The sequence below is a fragment of the Labeo rohita genome, chromosome 20 (genome assembly GCF_022985175.1).
Source record: "Labeo rohita strain BAU-BD-2019 chromosome 20, IGBB_LRoh.1.0, whole genome shotgun sequence".
NCBI classification, from domain to species: Eukaryota; Metazoa; Chordata; class Actinopteri; order Cypriniformes; family Cyprinidae; genus Labeo; species Labeo rohita.
In genome coordinates, this window is record NC_066888.1 from 23793472 (window position 1) to 23819872 (window position 26401).

General features: G+C 34.8%; 1 protein-coding gene across 4 annotated transcripts in view; it reads left to right on the forward strand.

Moving 5' to 3' along the window:
- ncoa1 (nuclear receptor coactivator 1) overlaps positions 1–26401 on the forward strand; it is a 74560-nt gene that overhangs the window by 37505 nt on the left and 10654 nt on the right. For all 4 annotated transcript variants that reach the window (XR_007829950.1, XM_051138225.1, XM_051138226.1 and 1 more), the window contains 11 exons: positions 1490–1656; positions 16779–16885; positions 17061–17238; positions 17970–18149; positions 18385–18483; positions 20496–20636; positions 20949–21096; positions 21894–22869; positions 25209–25374; positions 25466–25642; positions 25744–25864. Coding sequence is in view for 3 of the 4 variants with exons in the window: in XM_051138225.1 (XP_050994182.1) it covers positions 1490–1656; positions 16779–16885; positions 17061–17238; positions 17970–18149; positions 18385–18483; positions 20496–20636; positions 20949–21096; positions 21894–22869; positions 25209–25374; positions 25466–25642; positions 25744–25864 (2460 nt within the window). In the remaining variant the exon portion in view is untranslated. The remainder of the gene's footprint in view (positions 1–1489; positions 1657–16778; positions 16886–17060; positions 17239–17969; positions 18150–18384; positions 18484–20495; positions 20637–20948; positions 21097–21893; positions 22870–25208; positions 25375–25465; positions 25643–25743; positions 25865–26401) is intronic.

Below are 26401 nucleotides of genomic sequence, written 5' to 3' on the forward strand. Positions count from 1 at the left end.
CAATTAATTTTAGGAAAAATGTGTGATTAATTTTATATATATATATATGTGTGTGTGTGTGTGTGTGTGTGTGTATATGTATATGTGTGTGTATATATATATATATATATATATATATATATATATATATATATATATATATATATATACACATATATTTTTTTTTTTTTAAACAGTGATGATTGTGAAATATCATTTAAAATATTTTTTGAATATTTGAAAATATTTTAAAATGAAAATATATTAAAATGTTAAATATTTCATAAAATAAATTTAAATATGCAAAATTTCAAAAGTTTGGGGTTGGTAATTTTTTTTTTTTTTTTTTTTTTTTTTTTTTTTATATAGAAATATTTTTTTAAGGGCTCACCAAGGCTGAATTTACTTGATTGAAAATACAGTAAAAACAGTGTTGATTGTGAAATACCATTAGAATTTTTTTTGAATATTTTAAAATATTTTAAAATGTAATTTTAAAATGCTTTTTACTTTTTATTTGACACTTTACGATTGATTGATTTATTTATTTATTTATTTATTTATGTGTCCTTCGTTCCTTCCTTCCCCAGGTTACCTAGCACTTGATGAATAAAAATATTATGTACCTTTTATATATATATATATATTTATATACACTATATATTAACATTGCTGTTACACTACTGTTAAAACGTTTGGGGTTGGTAAGATTTCTTTTTTGCAGTAGATTTATTTGTATATATGTATATATGTAACTTTGATCAATTTAATGTGTACTAGTTAAAAAAAGTAATAATAAATATAATAAAATAAATATAAATAAATAAAACTATTTAAAATAATTGTGTTTTTTGTTGTTGTTGTTGTTGTTGTTGTTTTTAGAATTATGGTGACATTAGGATTTTTTTTGTATTTTTTTTTTGTATTTTTTTTTTTATTTATTTATTAATTTTTTGTTTTACTGGGTTTTGCCGGTAGTGGGTTTGGAAGTGTAATCAGGACATTGTTTGAATATTTTTATTTATTTATTTATTTTTTTATTCATTTTTTCTTTTTGTAGAAATGTATGTCAGTTTTGATCCATGTAATGTGTCTTTGCTGAATAAAAGTACTAAATAATTGCTTTTTTTTTTTTTAAATAAGCTTTGTAGCTTTATTTTTAAAAATATTTTATGTACATTCAGTTTTTTATTTTTTAATTTACATTGTAAAGTACAATGCTTTAGAGTTTATTCTTTCAAGTGAGTTCTAATGCAGAGTTATATATAATGTACATATATTTTATTTGTAGTAATATATACATATTTTATATATGTATTCAAAATATTTCGAAATACATAATGTATGATTTAAAGTACAGTGTTTAAGTTTCCTTCCTTACCCAGGTTACTGAGCACTTGATTAAAAAAATGTTATTTACATTATTTACAAATACATGATGTATGATTGTGAAGTACAGTGCTCTAAACAAATGTACAATTCTCTCTGTTTGTTCATTTTTGTTTGCTAGTGTGGAGAAGCGACGGCGGGAGCTGGAATGCCGCTACATTGACGAGCTGGCCGAGTTACTTTCGGCCAACATGAGCGACATTGCCAGCTTGAACGTGAAGCCGGACAAATGCCACATCTTAAAGAGCACCGTGGACCAGATCCAGCAGATCAAACGGCGCGAGCAGGGTGAGTAGCCAGTGTCCACTTCTTTTTTGGGGGGAGGGTTGTGCGTAGGCTGTGCACAAGTATTTCCATATACTTCACAGTACAGACAGGAAGTTGACACAGTTGCATGCTGCAAAAAATTTTAGTCCTTATGATGGTTGGTTTGTTGACATGACATTCCTAATCTGATAAGAGCTTGTGTTTCTTGAGTAATCTTCAAGATAAATGAGGGTAACAAGAAATAAAGTGAATGTATAACACTCAACAAAAGGTTTTAATCTGGTTGTTAGACTGGCTGTAAATCACAGTGGTGAGAACAACATTGTTCGTTCGTCACTCCTTTTTTAGGAGCTTCTAAATCGGTTGCGCAGTGCTTTTACAGAGATATTTTTGGGGGGCCCAGAGGATGTTATTATTTGCTTGCCTCTTTGGTTTGTTTTAATCAGTAACTGGGCAGAGCTCTTAGACAAAGCCATAAAATCAAGAGAACACATATTGTGTCCAACACACAGTCAGTGATTTAAGTACATTTTCGAAGTTCTGCTGGGACGTTGAATTCCTGTGCAATGTTAAAAAAGTTTGGGGTCAATATTTTATTTATTTTTATTTTTATTTTTAATTAAATTTTTTTAAATGTAATTTAATTTAATTTTATTAAATTGTATTTTTAATTTAATTTAATTTAATATAATTTATATTTATTTATTTAATTTTATTTAATTTTATTCTAATTTAATTACATTTTATTAAATTGTATTTTTATTTTATCTTTAAATTACATTTTATTTTTTTAAATTAAATTTCATTACATTGTATTTTTAATTTAATTTCATATAATTTATATTTATTTCATTTTATTTAATTTTATTCTAATTTAATTTAGTTGTATTTTAATTTTATCTTAAATTAAATTACATTTTATTTTATTTTTAATTTAATTTTATTTTATTACATTGTATTTTCAATTTAATTTATTTTTATTTTTAATTTAATTTATATTTATTTATTTTATTTTTAATTTAATTTAATTAGTTTTATTTTATTCTAATTTAATTTAATTGTGTTTTAATTGTATTAAATTGTATCTTTATTTGATCTTTACTTAAATTTTATTTTAAAATAATTATGTAAAAATAATTGTGTTCAGCAAGGATGCATTAAATTGAACGGCAAAGCTATTTACAACTTTGGTAATAAGAAATGTTTCTTTAGCAGCGAATCAGCAAATTAGAATGATTTCTAGAAGATCATGGCTAATGGGTGCTGAAAATCCACTAGAATAAATTCTGATTTAAAATATATATTAGTTTAGAAGACAGTTATAGTAATAATTTTTCACAATTTTAATGTTTCACTGTATTCTTGCTATATGAACTTCCTATAAGGTCCATTTGTGAATATTCACAGAAAAAAGAAAGTATTACAGGTTTGGAATGACATAAAGGTGAATAATGATGGTTTTTGACTTAACTGATCCCTTAAGCCAGACATTTTAGATCTATGGCTAGCCCAGTGTTGACCGGTCATTAGATGTTAGCTCTTATCAAAGCATAGTTGTCTGCGTTATGTTTAAAGGCAGATTTGGAGTGAAGTATTTTGGCTTTATAAGACTGGTTGCTTAAGATTATGTTGAGTTCACTTGGTACATAAATAATTATTTTTGGCAATGTGTATTTAGCAACGCCATAAAGCATGCAGTGGACACAAAAGCTAAATGACAGCATATTTCAGCACATTTATTTATTGCAGTTATTGCATCTGTTTTCTGTAGTTTTTCTTGCATCACTTTGTTATAGTTCAATTGATTTCCTAAATGTCTATTGTCTTGGGTTTAAAAGCCATATAAACTATAGTATACTTGGACCTGTCTGGTTATAAGTAGACTTCAATTTCCTCTCTGTGGTTAAATATTTTCTAAGACCAACCAGTGAGACCTTGAGTTGAGTAACGTCCTTGTGACCCAAGCTCCTTTCCTTATCATTGATCGTTTTTTTTGTTAGGAGATTATTTTGGTTGACCTTAAAGCTAAACCAATGTAGTATTAATTTCAGTGGCGTTGCCAACGCATGAAACGTGCTAGTATTTTCCTTTGCTGTTATTCCCAAATGAGAGGAACCTTTAGAACTTAAAAGTAAATTGAAGTGTGAACAAAGCATGTCAGCTAGCTCCAAATCACCCCCGTTATCGCGCACTTGAAAGTAATTCAGAACATGCACTCGGTCGTTCTTCATTTTGACAGCTGTAAACATGTCATCTCATGATTTGCAGGCCTAAAAAAGGGTTTTGTTGGCATGGCAAACTAAGGAGCCCCTGGAATAGTGAATATCACTTATGCAAAGAGGCCACGAGAGGATGTTTATCCGAAGATCTAAAAATTCATCAATGTCAGAAGGCTGTGGGGTCTGCATATTAGGCGGGCAGGCACTGGCTAGCACAAACATTTTAAGCTGTCTCTAGTTTCTTTGCAGGACTGTAATGTATACACCATAATCCTTTAAAATGACACTTGACAGATAGTTGCTGGAGCCGCTCTGCTATATGTGGCACATCTGCATGCGCTGCAGGAGGAAATGCAGTATTATTATTATAACAAAAAAATGAAGAAAGATATTTGTGATCACTTGTGGTAGGTGATCCGCTTTTGGGAACACATCTTGCGCCAGTTATGCATCAGTTTCACATTTGCATAATTTCCAACATTTTTGTGGGCAGATGATTACAGCATGTTATGCTTTCACACATTTGTAATGAGAAGCATTTGTAAACCTGTTGTCACAGACACTTAAAGGTCTCGCTGGAGTTTTCTGCCAACATAAACGCTTGAGGGTTTAAGTTTTGCAAGTGAAGAAGTCTTAAAAAAGACTCCAATTCCATAACAACAATTCACAAATAATTTACTCACCTCCTTGTCATCCAAGATGTTCATTTCTTTCTGTCCTCAGTCGTGAAGAAATTATGTTTTTTGAGGAAAGCATTTCAGGATTTTTCTCCATATAATGGACTTTATTGGTGCCCTGATTTTGAACTTCCAAAATGTAGTTTAAATGCAGCTTCAAAGGGCTCTAAGCGATCACAGGGTTTTATCTAGCGAAACGATCGTCATTTTTTTTCGGAAAATACATTTTTGTATACTTTTTAAGAATGAAAGCTTGTGTAGCACAGGTTCTGGTATGCACGTTCATGACGCTACGTACTATTGAGTCACATCGAAAGGTGATGCAGAGCGTAGGCGAAACTACAGACCCAGTGTTTACAAAGTGAACGTGCAAAGATTAAGAAAGTGCAAGTAAGTCAAACGCTGTTTACAAACAAAAAGGTACAACGTGTCGGACTATTCTGAAGTTGTAATAGAAAATAAGATGGAGTTTTTCACCATACTCGGACCTTTGAGTCTCGTTCAGCAAAATGAACATATCTTTTTTTGAGTCATTTCGTTCATTTTAGCAAAATATAATTAAAATGTTACATGTTACTTCACTAACACATCTACTGCTTACACAAACGTTGATCACACTACAAACAAAACAAAACTATAATGCTATAAGAAACAGAAAAGATTAATTCATTGTTTACCTGGGTCTTTAGTTCACCTCACCTGTTATCTGACAAGTTTTCGGGTTTGAGTCATTCGTTCATCACGTGACAGCCCCATAAGATGGACGAACGGCTCAAAAAAAAACCAGAAGACTCGAAATAGGTGAACTAATTCCAGTACAGAACCTAACAGGATGTTGCGCATGCACGACTGAGCGAATCACTCCCCGAGATGACTCGTTCTTCCCGAGTCACATTAAAGATTCATTCAAAATGAACAAATCGTTCAAGAACGACCCATCACTAATTTGTAGCATTGTGGACGTGCATCCCAGAGCCTGTGCTACACAAGTTTTTGTGCTTAAAGTATACAAATTTTTATTTTTCGAAAAAAAATGACCAATAGTTTCGTTAAGACCCTTCTTCCTTGGCTGGGATCTTTTAGAGCCCTTTGAAGCTGCATTTAAACTACATTTTGGAAATTCAAAATCGGGGCACCAATGAAGTCCATTATATGGAGAAAAATCCTGAAATGTTTTCCTCAAAAACCGTCATTTCTTTACGACTAAAGACAGAAAGACATGAACATCTTGGATGACAAGTGGGTGAGTAAATTATTTGTGAATTGTTGTTCTGGAAGTGGAGTTCTCCTTTAAGTACTATAATTTTACAACTGTAAAGTAAAATAATTTATATACTTATTGTAAAATGTAGTTTTTTTTATTTTACACTTTAATTGTATTGCAAAAGTAAAATATGCCAGTTTTACATTATTGTATATTATTATTATTATTATTGTATAATGCCTTCAGTTGATAAGAAAATTTTAATTGAAATCAAAATGAATTTAACTTCTATACTGTTCAAAATTTTTGCCCTTAATGTGGCAATTTTTCCCTCTGGTTATTTAAAATGGTTTTGAATATGATATACAGTGGCTCCAGTTGCATAGGTGGTAAAGTGCATGCAATCGACCTGAGTTTGAATCCGCCTTTTGCTGAACTTGAAAATAAAGTGTCGGTACGGTTAGGGTAGATGTAGAGAGGGATTTATTGTCCCAATAAGGTGGCATCCATTAAATAATTATAATTTAGACTCAATACATTATTATTGAATGCTGTTTTATTATGTATAACAGTACTGAGGTGCAGTTAATTGCCACTATTTGCAATAAGTATTATAAGTAGCAGAAAATCCTGTTATTTAAACATTGTGTAGAATCTATTTGCACTTAGTGTTAATAGCATATCGCTAAGAAAATAATGCTGTTTGCACTTAGTGTAAATGGAATCAACTGTTGTTTGCCCTTAGTGTAAATAGCATCTGTTGCTATTTGCACTTAGTGTACAGTAAATAGCCTCTATCACTATTTACACTTAGTGCAAATAGCCGCTGCCTATTTTTAAAGGTGATGTATGAAAGATACTAAATTATAATACTGTGACAACCCTAATGAATGTAAATTATATGTAATATAATGTATTTATTTATTTTAAATAATGTATTTATATTTATTTAGATACAGTTGAGATCAAAAGTTTACATACACCTTGCAGAATTGTAAAATGTTAATTATTTTAACAAAATAAGAGGAATATTTTCTCTAATATTTTCTAATATTCCAACTAATATTTTCTCTTGTGGACTATATGTAAATGTGAATTATTTTGTCAGTACTAAATCAAAGTACCCCTCTTATTTTTGGTAAAATAATCAACATTTTGCAGATTCTGCAAGTTGTATGTAACATTTTTGACCTCAAGTGTATATTTATATTTTGTATGTTACATATAAATAAAAAAGTGGCATCATAAATCAACCCAGTTAATCAAGGTGTCAGTAAACTCTTCACTAATAAGCTTGCAAATTTTCCGCTCAAGTTGAAATTTTTCAGTTTGCGTGGAAGTCACAGTTGAGGTGTAAATTGCATATTCACGGCAATCGTGTTGCCCAATTCATGTCGCTCAGTGCAAATTCACATCTGTTTGCGACTTTCCATTGACTTTGTATGTAATCTACTCATGCGAATAATTAGATCTCTGTTTGGTTTGCACTTTCTGTTAGTGCATTCTTAAGAAAACTTGATAGCCAAAACAAAAGCACATTCAAATCGTGTCAATATTAATGGTATTGGTTCACATTATATCACCAAAAAAATATTGAATATATGGTGAGTATTTCATATAAGAACCAGCCCTAACATGTTATTCAGTATTAATTATTCTTTGATCCCATACTTTTACTTATGTAAAGAATATTGTTTAAAAGTTCACGTGGTTCACTTTAACAACTATGTTTATTTTTTCAATAAGGTTATCTCACACATTCGCTTACTCTCGTTCTACAGTTTGTCACCCAGAGCGCTGGCCCTCTCTGTTTTCATTCAGAGCCTGAGGAAAGGGGGGGCCGCAGGGGCGTGCGAGAGAGCAGCCAATGGCGACGCTCCCCTGCCCCCTGACCTTGTGCAAGAGAGGGCCTCTCATAGACCTCAGCTTTTCCTCTCTCCCTGCGAAAGGAGAAACAGGAACTTACCGCCCCTCCTCTAATATCCCTGCTTTAGGGTGGTGCTAATGTTGTCAGACAAGAACACACTTTCACCTCTTGAGCTTAACCTTTCAGATGTGTACCAACGTGTTTACCTGGGCTGTCACCTGAAGGGCCTCTTATGACAGACACTTTTAGAGCTTGGCAGTATGACATACAATACTGTGCAATGGTAGAAGTGTGTCCTTCTAATGCAGTTGTAGGTTATGTGTGTGTGTGTGAGAGAGAGATGATGAAACATTGAATGATGTGAGAAAATAGAGAGCAGGATTTGGGAGCTATTTTTCTATTGAATTTCTAGTGTCGCTATAACATAAACTACTCATACCAAGATTTTAATCAAGCTACTCATCTTTAATTTTGTTCAAGGATTTCAGCTCAAATTCAGAAACGCAGCAGTAAATTGGAAGCATTTGCAACTTTTGAGGCTACTTCAGATCAATCCTGTTTGTGGGTGTGAGAAAGGTTGATGGTGTGTTTGTCGGATGATATGAACGAGGACACTAGGACCAAATGTCACTTTCAGTTGGAGGAAGGGTACATCAAAGACATTTTTCACATTTCAGCTATGCTCTCATACAGCACAGCGCACTTCATTAACATTCCAGCCTGTCAGAAAATGCGCTTGAAAAAAATCAAAATCCGATTCAATTTGAAACCTGAGAAACGAAGTCAGAGCACAATTCGTGTGGCAAAGGTCATGAAAGCTGGCAGCCATTAGCTTTGTTTGCTCACTGTGAAGTTCAGTGCCTGGGTGAAATTACTTGAAGTATTATTCAGCTCATTTTAAGGGCTGTGTATAATGATAGTAATTTGTTCACTTTGCCACTCTTATGTAAAGTGACAGGTTGTATTTAATAGGAGGAGAATCTTTACGCACCTCACAATTTAATCTATTTCAATTCAGTAAATCACAGTCTGATTCTAGAATGATTCTAGATGCATCACAGTTGTGATGGTTAAATACATTCACTCCTTTTAAATGTAGGCTATTTCATGATGCAGAACCTTGTAGGATGGTTTAAAATGAAACTTATCCACTCAAAACTTACAGCGTTGATGTTAAAGGGGTCATCGGATGCTAAGTTCACTTTTACATGTTGTTTGAACATTAATGTGTGTTGGCAGTGTATGTACAAATCTACCCTATAATGCTAAAAATCCATGCAGTGGTTTTTAATTAACCTGTAAAAATAATATTCCCTTTTTCAAATCGAGCCATTCTCAGATGCCTGTCGTTGTGGCGTCACACCCACAGAGGGCCGCTCCCACGATAGTTGATTGACATGAGCGTCTTACCTCAGATCAGTTGTAACAGTCCAACCTCCATGTTTTGATGCCGGAGTAGGGATGTAAGTTAGACAAGAATTGAACGATTGAGGTGTTGTGTTGCTGAATGTAATAATGAACGTAGTGGCTAAATGCGGCTAAAGTAAACAGACTGGTCTCTCCGCAGACAGAAGAGAGGGGCGGGGCGAGCAGAGCTCATTTGCTTTTAAAGCAGCCTCGACCAGAATTAGATGTTTTTTGCAGAGCTGATTTTGGCAAGGTAAAAAGGGTGTTGTTTTACACTACCACTGAGAATTTTTAACCAAAGTATATTATAGACTTTTCATTAAGACCCTAAAGAATCATATCAACTTGTGGAAAATGGGCATCCGATGACCCCTTTAAAGGAATAATTCACCTAAAAATGAAAATTCTGTCATTAATTACTCACTCTCATGTAATTCCAAACCTATAAGACAATTCATCTTGAGATCACAAGTTAAGGTATTTTTGATTAAATCCGATCACCTTCTGACCCTGCATTGACAGCAAAGCAGCTGACACTTTCAAGGCCCAGAAAGGTAGTAAGATCATTGTTAAAATAGTCCATGTGATATCAGTGGTTCAACCTTAATGTTATGAAGCTACAAAAATACTTTGTGTGCACAAAGAAAACAAAAATCACAACTTTATTCAACAATTTCTTCCATTCTTCTGTTGGTATGTGGTTGCAAATGTGTTTTCAGTGTTTTTTAAGCTTTTTGCTATATATTATATGCTTATTAGGGTGCTTGTTTAGTGAGTATTTGTGGGTGCAATTCAATAATTTCAATAGACATCCATATGATTTTGTGTGAGGGTGAAAGATTTCCCTGTGCTGACTTTGTAACTGGATTTGCTACACTTATCAACAGAAATATGCTTGGTTTGAAAGTTAAATGAGATGTTCACATCCAGAACAAAAATGTACAGATAATTTACTCACCTCCTTGCCATCCAAGATGTTCATGTCTTTCTTTCTTCAGTTGTAAAGATATTATGTTTTTTAAAGCAAAAATTTCAGGAATGTTTTTCATATAGTGGACTTCTATGGTGCCCGCAAGTTTGAACTCCCAAAATGTAGTTTAAATGCAGCTTCAAAGAGCTCTAAATGATCCCAACCAGGGAAGAAGGGTCTTATCTAGCAAATCGATTGGTTATTTTCTAAAAAACAATTACAATTTATATACTTCTTAACCTCAAATGCTCATCTTGTCTAGCTTTGCGTGAACTCTGTGTATTCCGGTTCATGACAAATCGTCCTAGATCGCTGTTTTACCTTTTTTTTGTAAAGGGTGTTTGACCCTTCTTGGCGTTCACTTTGTAAACACTGGATCAGTCCTTCTGCAGCGATGTAGGACGATTTTCGAAGTTGGGGAGAAAATTAGAAGCACGTTTTTTGACATACCCTAACTATATTGACCCGGAATGCACAGAGTTCAACGCAGACCTAGACAAGACGAGCTTTTGAGGTTAAAAAGTAAAGAGGTTAAAAAAAAAAAACTAAGGACTTTGCTTCATTTCAGAACACTGCTAACCACTGGTTAGTATTACGAACAGTGTGGGTTACGAAAGTTTAATTCTTATGGTTATGGATTTGAGCCATAACCCTAAGTATGAGCAATAGTATTGGTGATTCATGCCTTGGCAAACAGCAATAATAAACTAATTGTGAAGTCTTTTGCTTTGATACATGTTTCCCCTTTGAAAACGAGTAGGAGAGTTCTGGCAGTTCTGTATCTATAGGCCAGCTGTCCGTGTATGTATGTGTGACACACTGAACACATACAGCCTTTACATCACGCAGATCGGAACCCTTCTGTTATGAGATCAGGTATCGCCTGCTGCACCACTGCCACAGTAACACTGCTGCCATGGCAACTGGCTGTGTTTGAAGTGGGAGTGGTGTCAGAACGTTGTGATTGATTGCCAGGGAGGCCGATTGTGGGATTGACTGGGACTCCCATTTGTATTCATTTGGTTAGAGCTTATCGTGAGGATGTGGAGCTTGGTTCCTTTTCTCTTTTGTTCTTCCACTGATTCTCCTAATATTTTTCCACTGACCTAACCACATGTTGACTCATTTCAGCCCCTACAATCCGGGTTCAAGATAATGTCACAAAGTTCAGTTTTCAAACCACCAAGCAAAACTGCATTGTTTATTTCATGGTCTATGAAGCTGCATACACTTCAGTGGCTCAAAGTTGTTTATCCAAAGTAGAATTAATATATTTGCATAACATCATATGTACACTACAAGTCAAAAGTTTTTGAACAGTAAGATTTTTAATGTTTTTTAAAGAAGAATCTTCTGCTCACCAAGCCTGCATTTATTTGATCCAAAGTGCAGCAAAAACAGTACAATTTTGAAATATTTTATATTTGAATATATTTAAAATAACTGTTTGAATAATTTGAATATTTTTTTATAGTTATTCATTCATGAGATTTCAAAGCTGACTTTTTAGCATCATTATTCCAGTCACATGATCCTTCAGAAATCATTCTAATATTCTGATTTGCTGTTCAGTCAAAACATTTATTATTATTATTATTATTATTATTATTATTTCTATGTTAAAAAAAAACAGCTAAGTAGAATTATTTCAGGTTTCTTTAATGTATAGAAAGTTCAGAAGAACTGCATTTATCTGAAATAAAAAATCTTTTGTAACATTATAAATGTCTTTATCATCAATTTAAGGCATCCTTGCTAAATAAAACTATTAATTTCTATAATTTCTTTCCCAAATACAAAAAAATATATATATACTGACTCCAAGCGTTTGAATGGTATAGTGTATAATGTTACAAAAGCTTTTTATTTCAGATAAATTCTGATCTTTGAATCTTTCTATTCATCAAAAATCCTAAAAAATGTACTCATGTTTTAAATATTGATAATAATAATACAAATGTTTCTTGAACCGCAAATCAGCATATTAGAATGATTTCTGAAGGATCATGTGACTAGAGTAATGATGCTGAAAATGTAGCTTTGATCACAGGAATAAATGACATTTTAAAATATATTCAAAATAGAAAATAGTAAAATTATTTTAAAATGTTACTGTTTTTGCTGTACTTTGGATCAAATAATTGCAGGCTTGGTAAGCAGAAGAGAAGCAGAAGAAAACATGCAAAATAAACCCAAAACCTTAAAGTTCACTTTTCCGTATTTGTTGAACATTTAATGTGTGTTGGCAGTGTATGTACACATTTACCCTATAATGATAAAAATCTATGCAGTGGTTTTTAATTAATCTGTAAAAATAATGTCCCCTTTTTTCAAATCAAGCCATTCTCAGATGTGGCATCACACCAACAGAGGCCACTCCCATGATAGTTGATTGACATGAGCGTCTTACCTCAGCCCCACCTTAAATCAGCTGTAACAGTCCGACCACCATTGTCCATAGACAAGAATATCTCCGACTGAGCGATGGAGGTGGTGTGATACTGGGTGTAATAATGAGCATAGTGGTCGTTATTTACTCCCAACATCTGAGCCGCTGAAGATGCAGTGGATTACGTTTGTTTGTGAAGGGAATGCCCCTCCCGATCTACATATATATGTTTGTGCAAATCATTCGTGATCCAGCTTCACTTACAGCAGAAGTGAGTATAAAGGTTTTTTATGAATTTTTGTGATCGCATTGCCTAATAGCGTGTTTAGCAAGTTTAGCCTAATAGCAATTTTAGCAGCTCATTAACATTTAAAGCAACCTCGACCAGAACAGGATGATTTTTGCAGAGCTCATTTTGACAAGGTAAAAAGGGTGTTGTTTTACACTACCATTGAGAATTTTTAACCAAAATATATTATTGACTTTTCATTAAGACCCTAAAGAATCATATCAACTTGTGGAAAATGGGCATCCGATGACCCCTTTAAGATTATTTTAATCAGTTTGTACATAAAGAAATTATTAATTTACCAACTCATTCATTACGTGAGAAGTCTTGTACCGGCAAATGACGACTTCTCACCAGTGATTCCCAAATACAGTTACTCTTCGTCGCCCCCTGTCATTTCAAAGAATAGTACAAGGACGCAACAAGTATAAAAGCCTCATCTGTTTGGGAAGGTCACCGGAGGCTTGCGCTGCCAAGCCAGGCAAAAGTATAAATCCCGTTTTACTCTGAGTACTGAACTGGCTAGCAATTCCAGCTGCAGTGTTGAACCGATTTCCCCATTGAGTGTCTCCGCGTTATCCTGTCTTCTCATGCATTTGTCTTAGTGGACGACTGGGGATGACCTTTTTGGGGTACTTGAATGGATTAGTGTCATTAAAAATCTGCGATGGAATGACCAACTTCCCTTGCAGTAGCTGAAAGGGTCATTGCTTAGGCCAACATCTGGGCAACCTCCATGGTTTCAGTCACCTTAGAATGGGGTGCAATCTTGCAATCTCAGTGAAAATTGAAGGAACACTGCCTGTTAAGTAGGGTTTGTCATATAATTAGGGAAATTAGCACCATGTGCCAGATTAACACCAGTAATTTGGAGGTGTCTGTAAGTGTTCTCTAATTTGATCTGAGTTCTTTTTAAAATATCTCTTTTACGTTTTTTATTCTGTGGTTCCGAATACAACTAATTAATGAAATATGCTTAAACTGTCCTTCTACTCCTGTTAGGATAACTTCAAATAGGACTAAGCGGTCACATTGAAATTTAGGACATTATAGGTTGTTCTCTAGTTTTGATCTCCACTGTATTATAATTAGTTTTTTTTTTTATAATCCCAGGATATCATCATCAGCCATCAAAAAATCCACTTCGATTGACCACTATGCAAAGTAGAAAGAAATAGTTGTGCAGACATTTGAGTTAACTCTGTTCCCTTTCCTTACAATATATGGGCCAAACATCTCTGTAAAACCCCCAAAACTCCTATCCCCTCCCACCAGACTGACCTCGTTTTAAACCTTTGCGTTCCAGAGTTCAGAACGCAACAAGCCAGATTGATGTCGTCGCCGAGTCGAGCGCTCTGCAGAAGTTCCTCGGTGAGAGCTACGTTGCTATTATGTGTGTAAATACGGCACTCGAGCTCTGATCTAAATTTAGCCTTTCCTTCAAGAAGTCTTCACTTAAAATGCAGCCCAAAACAAACAGTCTCGTCCTCTCTTCTCTCCAGCTGCTGGACTGAGGCGCGTTCTCATGCGGTCCCTCAGAAGCTTTGATCTCGAGAGGAGAAAGAAGGTTAAGTAGTTTGGCCGCAGAATAATCATTGACACTTTATATCAGCTCTTTGAGTCGAACTGGGATGGGAGTGACCGAACTGTGACTCTTCAGTCTCAAGCTTTTCTCAAGAGTGCTCGCTGCACTTACTGCAGTTGGCTCCTGTCCAAAAGTACCACTTTGCTCACATTAGTCTTAAAGAGGCTTCCGCTGCATAGCTTTCATCCACCCAGTCCAAGAGAGGAAGGAGGACAATAGTGAAATGATGCATGTTTTTTGTGTGTGAATAAAAGCCACTTGCACATTAGAGAAAGCTCTGATGGATAGGGATGCGTATGATTTGTTTGGGAGGTGTGGATTACATTCATAACGCAAACTGGACTCAAAACTAGGAACCAAAAGGTGTGTTTCACTATATGCAGATAAATTCAGATTACAGTAGCGTTCCAGTATTTGGGGGTTTTATTATTAAGTAAATAATATTAATTTAATTTAATTTAATTTAATTTAATTTTTTTATTATTTTATTTTATTTTATTTTATTTTATTTTATTTTATTTTATTTTATTTTATTTTATTTTTTGTAAACACATTCTCACACTCTCACACACATTCTCATTTTTTGTTCCAAAACTAGGAACCAAAAGGTGTGTTTCACTATATGCAGATAAATTCAGATTACAGTAGCGTTCCAGTATTTGGGGGTTTTATTATTAAGTAAATAAATAATTTAATTTAATTTAATTTAATTTAATTTAATTTAATTTAATTTAATTTTTTTTTTATTTTATTTTATTTTATTTTATTTTTTGTAAACACATTCTCACACTCTCACACACATTCTCATTTTTTGTTCCAAAACTAGGAACCAAAAGGTGTGTTTCACTATATGCAGATAAATTCAGATTACAGTAGCGTTCCAGTATTTGGGGGTTTTATTATTAAGTAAATAATATTAATTTAATTTAATTTAATTTAATTTAATTTAATTTTTTTATTATTTTATTTTATTTTATTTTATTTTTTGTTTTTTGTTTTTATTTATTTTATTCTATTGTTTACTGACTCCATAGTGTATATTCATGTACTCAATTATTATTATTTTTTGAATGTTTCACTATAAATTACACTATAAATAGACACTATAAAATCAGATTACAGTAGCATTCCAATATTTGGGGGTTTTATTATTAAGTAAAGACTATTTTATTTTATTTTATTTTATTTTATTTTGTTTTATTTTATTTTATTTTTTTTATTTTATTTTATTTTATTTTATTTTATTTTATTTTATTTTATTTTATTTTATTTTATTTTATTTTATTTTATTTTATTTTATTTTATTTTATTGTTTACTGACTCCATAGTGTATAATCATGCACTCAGTTATTTTTATTTTATTAATTAATTTATTTTTGAATGTTTCACCATAATTTACACTATAAATAGACACTATAAAATCAGATTACAGTTGCGTTCCAGTATTTGGGGGTTTTATTATTAAGTAAGGAATATTTATTTTGTTTTATTTTGTTTTATTTTATTTTTATTTTATTTTTGTTTATTTTTGTTTATTTTATTTTTTACTGACTCCATAGTGTATATTCATGCACTTAATTTTATATTTTTTTGAATGTTTCAGTATAAATTACAATATAAATAGATGCTATAAAATCAGATTACAGTAGCGTTCCAATATATGTATATTTTTTTTATTAAGTAAAGAATATTTATTTTATTTTATTTTATTTTATTTTATTTTACTTTATTGTTTACTGACTCCGTAGTGTATATTCATTCACTCAATTGTTTTTAATGTTTCACTATAAATTACACTATAAATAAACACTATAAAATCAGATTAGACTTTTATTGAGCCAGGGCAAATTAAGTTGATCAAAAGTGACAGTGTCACATGATCCTTACATTATTAAGTAATGAATATTTAATTTAATTTAATTTTATTTATTATTATTTACAGACTCTATAGTACATGTTCATGCACTCAAATTTTAGATGTGTGAATGTTTTATTATATGCAGATAAATTCAGATTACAGTAGCAGTCCATTATTTGTTTTTTTTCTTTTTATGTTTTTGAAAGAAGTGTCTTATGCTCACCAAGGCTGCATTTATTTGATCAAAAATACAATAAATATTGTGAAATATTATTTTAAAAAAACATTTTCTTTTTTAATAAATTTAAAAAATGTAATTTTTACTTCAGCCTTCAGTGTCACACAATCCTTCAGAAATCATTCTAGTAGGCTGATTTACAAGAAACATTTATCAATGCATGAATTTTTGTTGAAACCATGATACTTTTTTTTCAAGATTCTTTGATGAACAGTATGTTTAAAAAAACAGCATTTATTTGAAATAGAAATATTTTATAACAAATATCTTGCCTGTCACATTACATATATTGCATACTTTATTATAATTAAATTATTAAGTAAAGATTTTGTTTTATTGTTTACTGACTGACTGTAGTGTATATTCATGCACTCAAATTTTAGATGACTTTGGTGTTAGTTATCATAAATTTAGAAATGATATTCTTTGTATGTCCACAGAGAAAGCAGCTCTGATGTTTCCAGATGATGAGGTGCAGAAGAGTGACATATCGTCCAGCAGTCAGGGCATGGTGGAGAAAGAAGCACTTGGGCCGCTTCTCTTGGAGGTACGTTAGACTTTTAAAACCGTTTATCTATAGAAAAGACTGATTTTAAGGTTGTATTACCAGCATTTTTATTCTGTCCTCATCTGAGCCTGGCCCATGGTTGAGAATGACAAACTTTTATGCAACATGCATCTTATTTTTGTCTTCCATCTCTGTTTTCTGCCTGTTCCTCAAGGCCCTGGATGGCTTCTTCTTCGTCGTGAACCGTGAGGGGCGCATTGTGTTTGTGTCTGAGAACGTCACCAGTTATCTGGGTTATCCCCAGGAAGAGCTGATGACCTCCAGCGTCTACAGCATCCTTCATGTGGGTGATCACAACGAGTTTGTGAGCAAACTGCTACCCAAGAGCCTTGGTGAGTCTCTCGATGAGAGCAGAATGATAGCTAAAGATTTAACACTTTACACCTAACCAGCACAAAGGTTAGAGGTCAGCCTCTTTTATTTCAGAGCTCAGTGACATTCCACTGGTGGTCTTTATCTCACACTTAAAGGAACACTCCACTTTTTTTGAAAATAGACTCATTTTCCAACTCCCCTAGAGTTGAACAGTTGAGTTTTACTGTTTTCAAATTTATTCAGCCGATCTCTGGGTCTGGCGGTAGCACTTTTAGCGAAGCTTAGCATAGATCATTGAATCCGATTAGACCGTTAGCATCTCGCTCAAAAATGACCAAAGAGTTTCAATATTTTTCCTATTTAAAACTTGACTCTTCTGTAGTTACATCGTGTACAAAGACGGACGAAAAATAAAAAGCTGTAATTTTCTAGGTCGATATGGCTAGGAACTATACTCTCATTCCGGCGTAATAATCAAGGAACTTTGCTGCTGTACCATGGGTGCAATGATATCACGCAACTGCCGGCTGCAACGCTGCATCTACACAACTTAGTGCCGGTCACTTTCAGGTGCTGCGTAATATCATTGCGCCTGCTGCACCCATGGTACGGCAGCAAAGTTCTTTAATTGGATTCGAAAACAGTAAAACTCAACTGTTTAACTTTAGGAGAGTTGGACAATGAGGCTGTTTTCAAAAAAAGTGGAGTGTTTCTTTATCTTACCTTGCGCATCTGTGTGTGTTTTCAGTCAACGGTGTGCCATGGCCTCAGGAGCAAGGCCGAAGGAACAGCCACACGTTTAACTGCAGGTTGTTGAAAAGGCCTCCAGACGAGGTGGACGCAGAGAACCAGGAGGCCCGTCAACAGTATGAGCTCATGCAGTGCTTCACGGTCTCTCAGCCCAGAGCGGTGCAGGAGGAGGGCGAGGGTGAGACCACACACATTCTCATAAAGTCATACCCATATAAATATTTAGCTTAGCGCAGGGAGTCTGATGAAACTGTCATTGACACGCCAGGGTTCAAATATGAAATCAGTTTTTTTATTTGGGGGTTCAAAAGTCTGAGCCCACTAATAAAAACTCGTCTGTTTTGCATTTTTCTGATTGAATTATGTTGGATTGTGTTCTGTGTTTTTAGCCATTATGTCTCTGTTGTCTACAGACCTGCAGAGCTGTTTAATCTGTATAGCATGCCGAATGCCCCGTCCACCTCAGATCCCTGTCAGTACAGAGTCCTTCATCACCAAGCAGGACCCTACAGGTAGTGTTTCAGATATACATGCATACACGAGTCTCAGCTGCTAGAACCTGTTGATCTAGCCACATTACCAACATGTATAAGCTCATCCAGGGTTATTATCGTAGGCTAAAACTAAGATGAAAATGTTGAATTAAAAATACCTTTTAAAATAGAACAAATACTGCAAAGCAAGTAAATTAAGTATCTGTAGTTATTGAGAAAAACTAAAAAAGTTACTGATAACAAAGATGGACAGAAGTGTTTACACAGAACATGTTCCTAATTGCTGTAAATGTAAACATGTTAGATCGACTCTAGATGGTCTTACGCTTGTACGACTCTCTGTACCCTTTTTTTAGCATCTTGATGATGATGATTTTGTTTATAAGCACTTTTTAAATTGGATCTCTAGATGCCTTCATTTTGTTCTATTTAATTGCATTCTATAGTATTATTACAATTTTTTTTTTTATTATTTTTTTTTTTTTGTAATATCATATCAACAAGCAACAGGTACATTGAGCTGACAAAATGGCTTTTCCCTCAAAGAAAGCTTGCAAAGTTTAGTACCCTACTATTTAAATGTTTTTGTTGTTGTTTTAAGAATATGAGACTTTTATTGAGCCAGGGCAAATTAAGTTGATCAAAAGTGACAGTAAAGGCATTATAATTAAATGTTATAAAAAATATACACTACCAGTCAAAAGTTTTTGAACAGTAAAATTTCATGTTTTCTTAAGAAGACTTTTCTGCACACCAAGCCTGCATTTATTTGATCCAAAGTACAGCAAAAACATACACTTTTGAACTATTTTTTACTATTTAAAATAACAGTTTTCTGTTTGAATATATTTTAAAATGTGATTTCAAAGCTGAATTTTTCACATCATTACTCCAGTCACATGATCCTTCAGAAATCATTCTAATATTCTGATTTGCTGCTCAAAAAACATTTATTATTATGTTGAAAACAGCTGAGTAGATTTTTTTCTGGTTTCTTTGATGAATATAAAGTTCCGAAGAACAGCTTTTATCTGAATTAGAAATAATTTGATACATAATAGATGTCTTTATCATCACTTTTGATCAATTTAAAGCATGCTTGCTAAATATAAGTATTAATTTATATTTTAAAAAAACTTTTTTTTTACTGACTTTGACAAGCTTTTAAATGGTATAGTGTATAATGTTACAAAAATGTTTTATTTCAGACAAATTTTGATCTTTGGATCTTTCAATTCACCAAAGAATCCTGAAGAAAATAATAATTATTATTTTAATTATTATTATATTAATTATTATTAATAATAAACAATGTTTCTTGTACAGCATATTAACATGATTATTTAAAGAATCGTGTGACACTGAAGACTGGAGTAATGATGGTGAAGATTTATCTTTGATCACAGGAATAAATTATACTTTAAAATATATTTAAATAGTAAAAATATTTTACAATATTACTGTTTATGCTATATTTTGGATCAAATAAATGCAGGCTTGGTGAGCAGAACAGAATTCTTTAAAAAAAACCTTTGACTAGTAGTGTAATTAAATAGAAAACAATTATTTTAAATTGTAATTATATTTTGCAATATGACTGTTTTACCATATTTTTGATCACTTAATTACAGACTTAGTGAGCAAGAGAAACTTCTTTCAAAGACTCACTGACTCCAAACTTTTGAGTGGTAGTGTTAAATATATGAATATAAAATATAAAACAAAAAATGTCAAATTAAACAGAAAAATGTATAGAAAAATAAACTACAACCATAAGAATTGTTGCTAAAGCAAAGCAGAGTCACTACTCTCAAAACCTTATCAGCAGTGGGCAGAAAAAGCTGGACAAGAATAACAAGCATGCAGACCGAAAATGAAACTGTTCTTTTCTGTTCTTGTAAAAGGAAGCGCAAAAAAAGGTTTGTTGTTAAATCTGTGATTTGAAAAGCTTCCTGCACTTGAACCTGAAGTCCTGTTTACAGAATCTCATGATCTTTCCTGGTGTTTGATGTGTTTGTGTGTGCATGCAGGGAAAATCATCTCTATTGAGACGAGTGCTCTGAGGGCCACAGGCCGACCAGGTTGGGATATCCTGGTCAGGAAGTGCATCTGCGCATTCTTCGACTCTCAGGGCAACGAGCCCTCCCATGCCAAGAAGCTGCTTTACGAGGGTGAGCGCTTTCATCTCCATTCAAGCCGTTTTAAGTAGTACTTGACATTTTAAAGCAGTGATGATCTAACCTTGCATTTCTTTACCTAGAAAAAGACTATTTATGATTTATTTGATGATTTATACTCACATTTTGCTTCATACTTTTGGTATGCCAATGTAACCAACATGGCTGCAACCAGCAATTATTTTGATAACTGATCACTGAAAATATTTGCGTGCAATTCTAGTTAACAAATGAGCCTCAGTGTTGCTTAGTTGATATTTGTAAATGTGGTAATTTTATGCTCTGTGTATGTGTGTGTGTTGACAGTGATGACCCACGGCACGGCCATCAGTCCTCTGTACCATTTCACACTCGATGACGGGACGTCCCTCAGTGCGCAGACACGCTGCAAATTCTGCTGCCCCCCAAACCCAGATGTACAGCCCTTCATCATGGGCATTCATACTATAGACAGGTGATGTCCTTTGTATTTATATGAGCATATCACACAATAATGACTTTTGCACCCATATATGTGACCCTGGACCACAAAACCAGTCATAAGGGTCAATGTTTTGACATTTTTTGTTTGTTGGGATATGACAATATTTGGCCGAGATATAACTATTTGAATATCTGGAATCTGAGGGTGCAAAAAAAATTTAAATGTTGAGAAAATCATCTTTGAAGTTGTTTAAATGAAGTTCTTAGCAATGCATATTACTAACTACTATATTTGCGGAAGAAAATGTACAAAATATAAGGAGAAGTTCATTTCCAGAACAAAAATGTACAGATAATTAACTCTCACCCCCTTGTCAGCCAAGGTGTTCATGTCTTTCTTTCTTCAGTCGTAAAGAAATTGTTTTTTAAGGAAAACATTTCAGGATTTCTCTCCATGTAGTGGACTTCTGTAGTGCCTGCGAGTTTGAACTTCCAAAATGTAGCTTAAATGGAACTTCAAAGGGCTCTAAACGATCCCAGCCAAGAAAGAGTCTTATCTAGCGAAACGATGGGTTATTTTCTAAAAAAAATATTACAATTTATTTACTTTTTAACCTCAAACACTCGTCTTGTCTAGCTCTGTGTGAACTCTGTGTATTCCGGTTCAAGACAGTTAGGGTAGACTGAAAAACTGAAAAAACTGCCATCTCATTGATCCTTTTGACCCATACGGTGTAAATTTTGGCTATTGCTGCAATTATACCCATGGTACTTAAGACTGGTTTTGTGGTCCAGGGTCACATATATATTTTTTTTTGTGTGTTTTAGGGAACACAACACTGCTAGCTCTCAGGAAAACACTACCCCCAGCCTTCCGTCTCCTGCTGCCCCACCTTCCCGCTCACCCGCCCTGCAGCCCTCCAGTGACCTCAGCCTCCATCTCAACAACAGCAATGGCACCTGTGCCACTCCTGGACCCCCTACACCCACTCCACCAGGCTACCTGATGCCCAGCCGCGTTGGGCCCTCCCAGCAGGTCAGCAGCCCCTCTCCACTTGGCAGCCCTCTCACAGCCACCCCTACCTCATTCATGTCGCCTCGACCTCCACGGGGCAGCCCGGGCCTGGCCAGCAGCCCACGTGTCCCGGGCCATCCTTTTTCCCCCTCGGCGCCCGGCATCCACTCGCCCGCTGGCGGACTGACCAGGCAGCAATCTGGCGGCGACAGTGTCAGTTTTTCTCTCCCCTCTCCTTTACCCCCCAGACAGACTCCGACCCCCAGCAGCTCCCCGGCACGTCAGCCCCCGGCCAAACCGCCGGAAGCGTCTGCTGATGAGTTTAAGGCTGCTGCAGCGGGCAACCCCAAACTTAACCAGCTCTTGGACAGTGCGTCCGAGCAAGACTCCCAAGCCCGTCCCACGCCCGTGGCACAGTGTCCGGCTTCTCACAGCAGTCTGACTGAGCGGCATAAGATTCTGCACCGCCTTCTCCAGGACAGCAGCCCTGCAGATGCGGGCAAGGAGCCCGACATCAAGAAGGAGCCTCCTACCAGTCCCAACGCGGCCTTGGTAGCACGAGGACATGGGAAGGAGCCCCAGGACCACCAGCTGCTACGCTTCCTGCTGGATACGGATGAAAAGGACCTGGAGGATTTGCCACCTCCGGCCGCCCTCAGCCTCCATACGGTCAAGGTGAAGGCGGAGAAGAAAGGGAGCAGAGAGAATGTGCCCTGTGGCGCTGCTGCTGGCACCAACACCGTATCTGCAGTCGCTTGCTCACCTCAATCGAGTGACAAGCCCAGCCCGGTATTTACATCCTTATTTCCATTGTTTGTACTTAAAAGGGATAGTTCATCCAAAAATGAAAGTTCTGTCATTAATGACCCACCCTCATGTAAGACGTTCCTCTTCAGAACACAAATTAAGATATTTTTTAATGAAATCTGAGAGCTCTTTGACCTTGCACAGACAGCAACGCAACTACCACGTTCAAGGCCCAGAAAGGTAGTAAAGATATTGTTAAAATAGTCCATGTGACATCAGTGGTGCAACCGTAATGTTATTAAGAATACTTTTTGTGCAAAAGAAAACAAAAATAACTATTAATAGTATTCTCGTAGCTTCATAACAATACAGTTGAACCACTGTTGTCACATGGACTGTTTTAAAGATGTCCTTACTACCTTTCAGGGCTTTGATCGTGTCAGTTGCGTTGCCGTCTATGCAGGGTTAGGAAGCTCTTGGATTTCATCAAAGCCTTAATTTGTGTTATGAAGGTGAACGAAGGTCTTAAAGGTTTGAAAAGGCTTGAGGGTGAGTAATTAATGACAGACTTTTCATTTTTGGGTAAAAGAATTTAATAAAATTTAACCCTTTAACACTTTAATCAAATTTTTTAAAATACATTTTTGATGGCCTTCACAACTCAAGTCAAGTTTACAGTAATCTTCAGAATTTGGGGTTGGTAAGATTTTTAAATGAAAGACTTTTTTGAAAGAAGCTCCTTCTGCCTAGTCTGTATCTATTTGATCAAAATACAGTAAAACAGTAATATTGTAAAATATTATTACAATTTAAGTAACTGTTTTGTATTTGAATATATTTTAATTTATTCCTGAGATGGCAAAAAAAAAAAAAAATCCAGCAGCAATTACTCCAGTGTTCAGTGTCACGTGATCCTTTCAGAATGCACTCTAATAAGCTTTTTTTGGTGCTCAGGATATACTTTTTTAATTTATTTTAAACATTTCTTGCGTATTTGCTAAAACAAAAAAACAAAAAAAAAAAACTGACCCCAAACTTTGGAATGCTAAAGTTTGTTTACTCCTGAGCTTTTGAAAATCTGGCCACAAATAGGATGTTTGGCTGATTGGAAATATTCTTTTTTGACAATTTACTGCTTCTCTGGCATCAGTATTAATCTCAGCAGCAGAATTACTGTTTGTTTATGATGGTTCTTTTTTTATTTCATGAATGATAATGAGAATGAGGTGAAAAATGCACAGCATGACAATACTTCAACAATTTTAATTAAAAAAATTTGAAGACAGTGTAAAGAATTCACAGCATTGTATTACAATAATGTTATTTAGGAAAGTTCAGGTTTTCATTTTTCAGACATTTTTGTTAAATGTTGATATTTGTTTTAAATGAATTTTAAAAAGTTTTATATAATTTGCATTATCCTGCTGTAAGTAAATTTCAGTTTTAATTGCTATTTTAGTCAGAGTAGAAATGACTAAAATGAATGATTATGACATTGTGAAATATTACAGTGGTGGCCAAAATTATTAGAACACTAGTATTTAGTACTAGTGCACACAGAGATCTCATCTCATCCTCATCCAGTCTGTCTTGAATGACATGAAGAAACAGAACAGAGACAAACTAAATCCAGAAGAACTGTAGCACCGTCTCCAAGATGCTTCAAGAAACCTACCTGCAGAGCTACAGTACTGTTAAAAAGTTTTAGGCACTTGTGTAAAAATGCTGCAAAATGAGGATGCTGTCAAAAATAATGTCATAAATAGATTTTCTTTATCATTGAACTTCTATTAACTAAATTAAATCAACATTTGATGTGACCATCCTTTGCATTTAAAGCAGCTTTTGCCCAAGGTTCACTTGCGCGTAGTTTTTCAGGTAGCTTTTCAGATAGGTCTCTTGAAGCATCTTGGAGACGTTGCCACAGTTCTTCTAGGTTTAGTCTGTCTCAGTTTGTTCTGTTTTTTCATGTCATTCCAGACAGACTGGGTGATGATGAGATCAGATCTCTCTCTATCTCTTTCCAAAACTCTGATGTCTTCACATCCATTGGTAGTTGCTGCATTGCGTCAAACTTTTCTCACTTTTGTGGTTGGACATGCCCACATCTCATCATTCATGTCACAGGAAAGCTCTCAGTCTTTCATGAATATAAATTCCAGCTTTATTGTGAACTTAGGCATGAATATTAATAATATATTTTGCAGACCTTACTCTTGCTGTGTTCACTCTATTACTGTGTTCTTAAACTGTCAAACCCATGTGTTGATTTGAGGCAGTCACGTGTGGACTCTGACTTTCTTGTGCTCTGGTGTGTCTTTTGATGTTGATGACCTTTGGTCTCATTTCCACCCCACCGCTGTGTGTGTTTACATGAGTAGCAGTTTCCCAGTACCGATCTGGACACTTTGAACCAGCTCTTGCCCACTTTGAGAAGCGCTGTGGGAGGTAAATCAGTCGAGGAGCCAGTGCTCGTCCAGCCCAATGAGGACAACCTTTCCATCGGGTTGAATGTGAAGAGAGAGTCGCCAGGAACATCAAACCAAGGTGAAGCCCGTTCCACTGGAGTTATAAAAAAAAATCATAATATTTAATTTATCTAAAGTTCTGCTTTTTCCTCCACCACCTCCTTCTGTAGCATTCCCTGATGGATCAAACCTCTCAAATCAGTCCTCGTTTGAGTTCTGTGACCCCTCCACACCAAACCAGGGTCAGGTGCCGGATCTTGGGCAGACAGACCCGTTTCAGCCACCCAAGGAGAGCAGCAGCCCCTTTGCCAATCCAACCAGCCTCAACTCTTTCAACACCAACACAGGTGCAGGATTGAATGTGTCACAATGTTTGAAAACAGTTTGATTATTAAACGAAGCAGAGAAGTTAGACCGTTAACAATTTTTTTTGTTTCCTTTGATTCAGGTCTGGCCAAGCTGGAGCTTCCCGAGTCCCAGCAATTCCAGCCCTTGTCCTTGGTTGAACCGATGACCTTCGATAGCAGCTTGGGCAACCAGACACAGGCCCCTCTATCCTCTCCTCAAGAGTGAGTGCTTAGGAATGTCATAATAATTTATATTTTACTGAAACCTCTTGCTTCCGTCCATTTTTCATGTGTTGCATACTAGGGTTGTAAAGACATTATCAATATATAGCAAAACTATCTCAATATCATTGTGGTCACATGATGATATTCCAGGAAAAAAGTGTAGTTTTGAAATGTATTTAAACTTCTTATTCTAACATAAGAGTCCTTTAATGTTGTGTCTTGGGCTGTTATGCTTTGACACAGTATCTGTTAAACGAACTAAAACCGAAATCACAATATAGCTTAATCCCTTCCTCAAGTCTGTTTCAAACCACACGTCGTTCATGCGATCAGCTCGTGTTTTTGGTGTTTTCCACGCCTCAGAACGGCTCAGTTCACAGTTATTGCATGTGCTGTGTGTTTAGTGTGCGTTTGGGAATGCAACAGCCACCAGTTATGCTTTATTTTCTTGACAGCGTTTCACTAGATTTGTAGTGACATGCATTATTGTAAGCCTGTTTTCACTGAAGTTGGAGTTTTCTGTCAAAAAAAAAT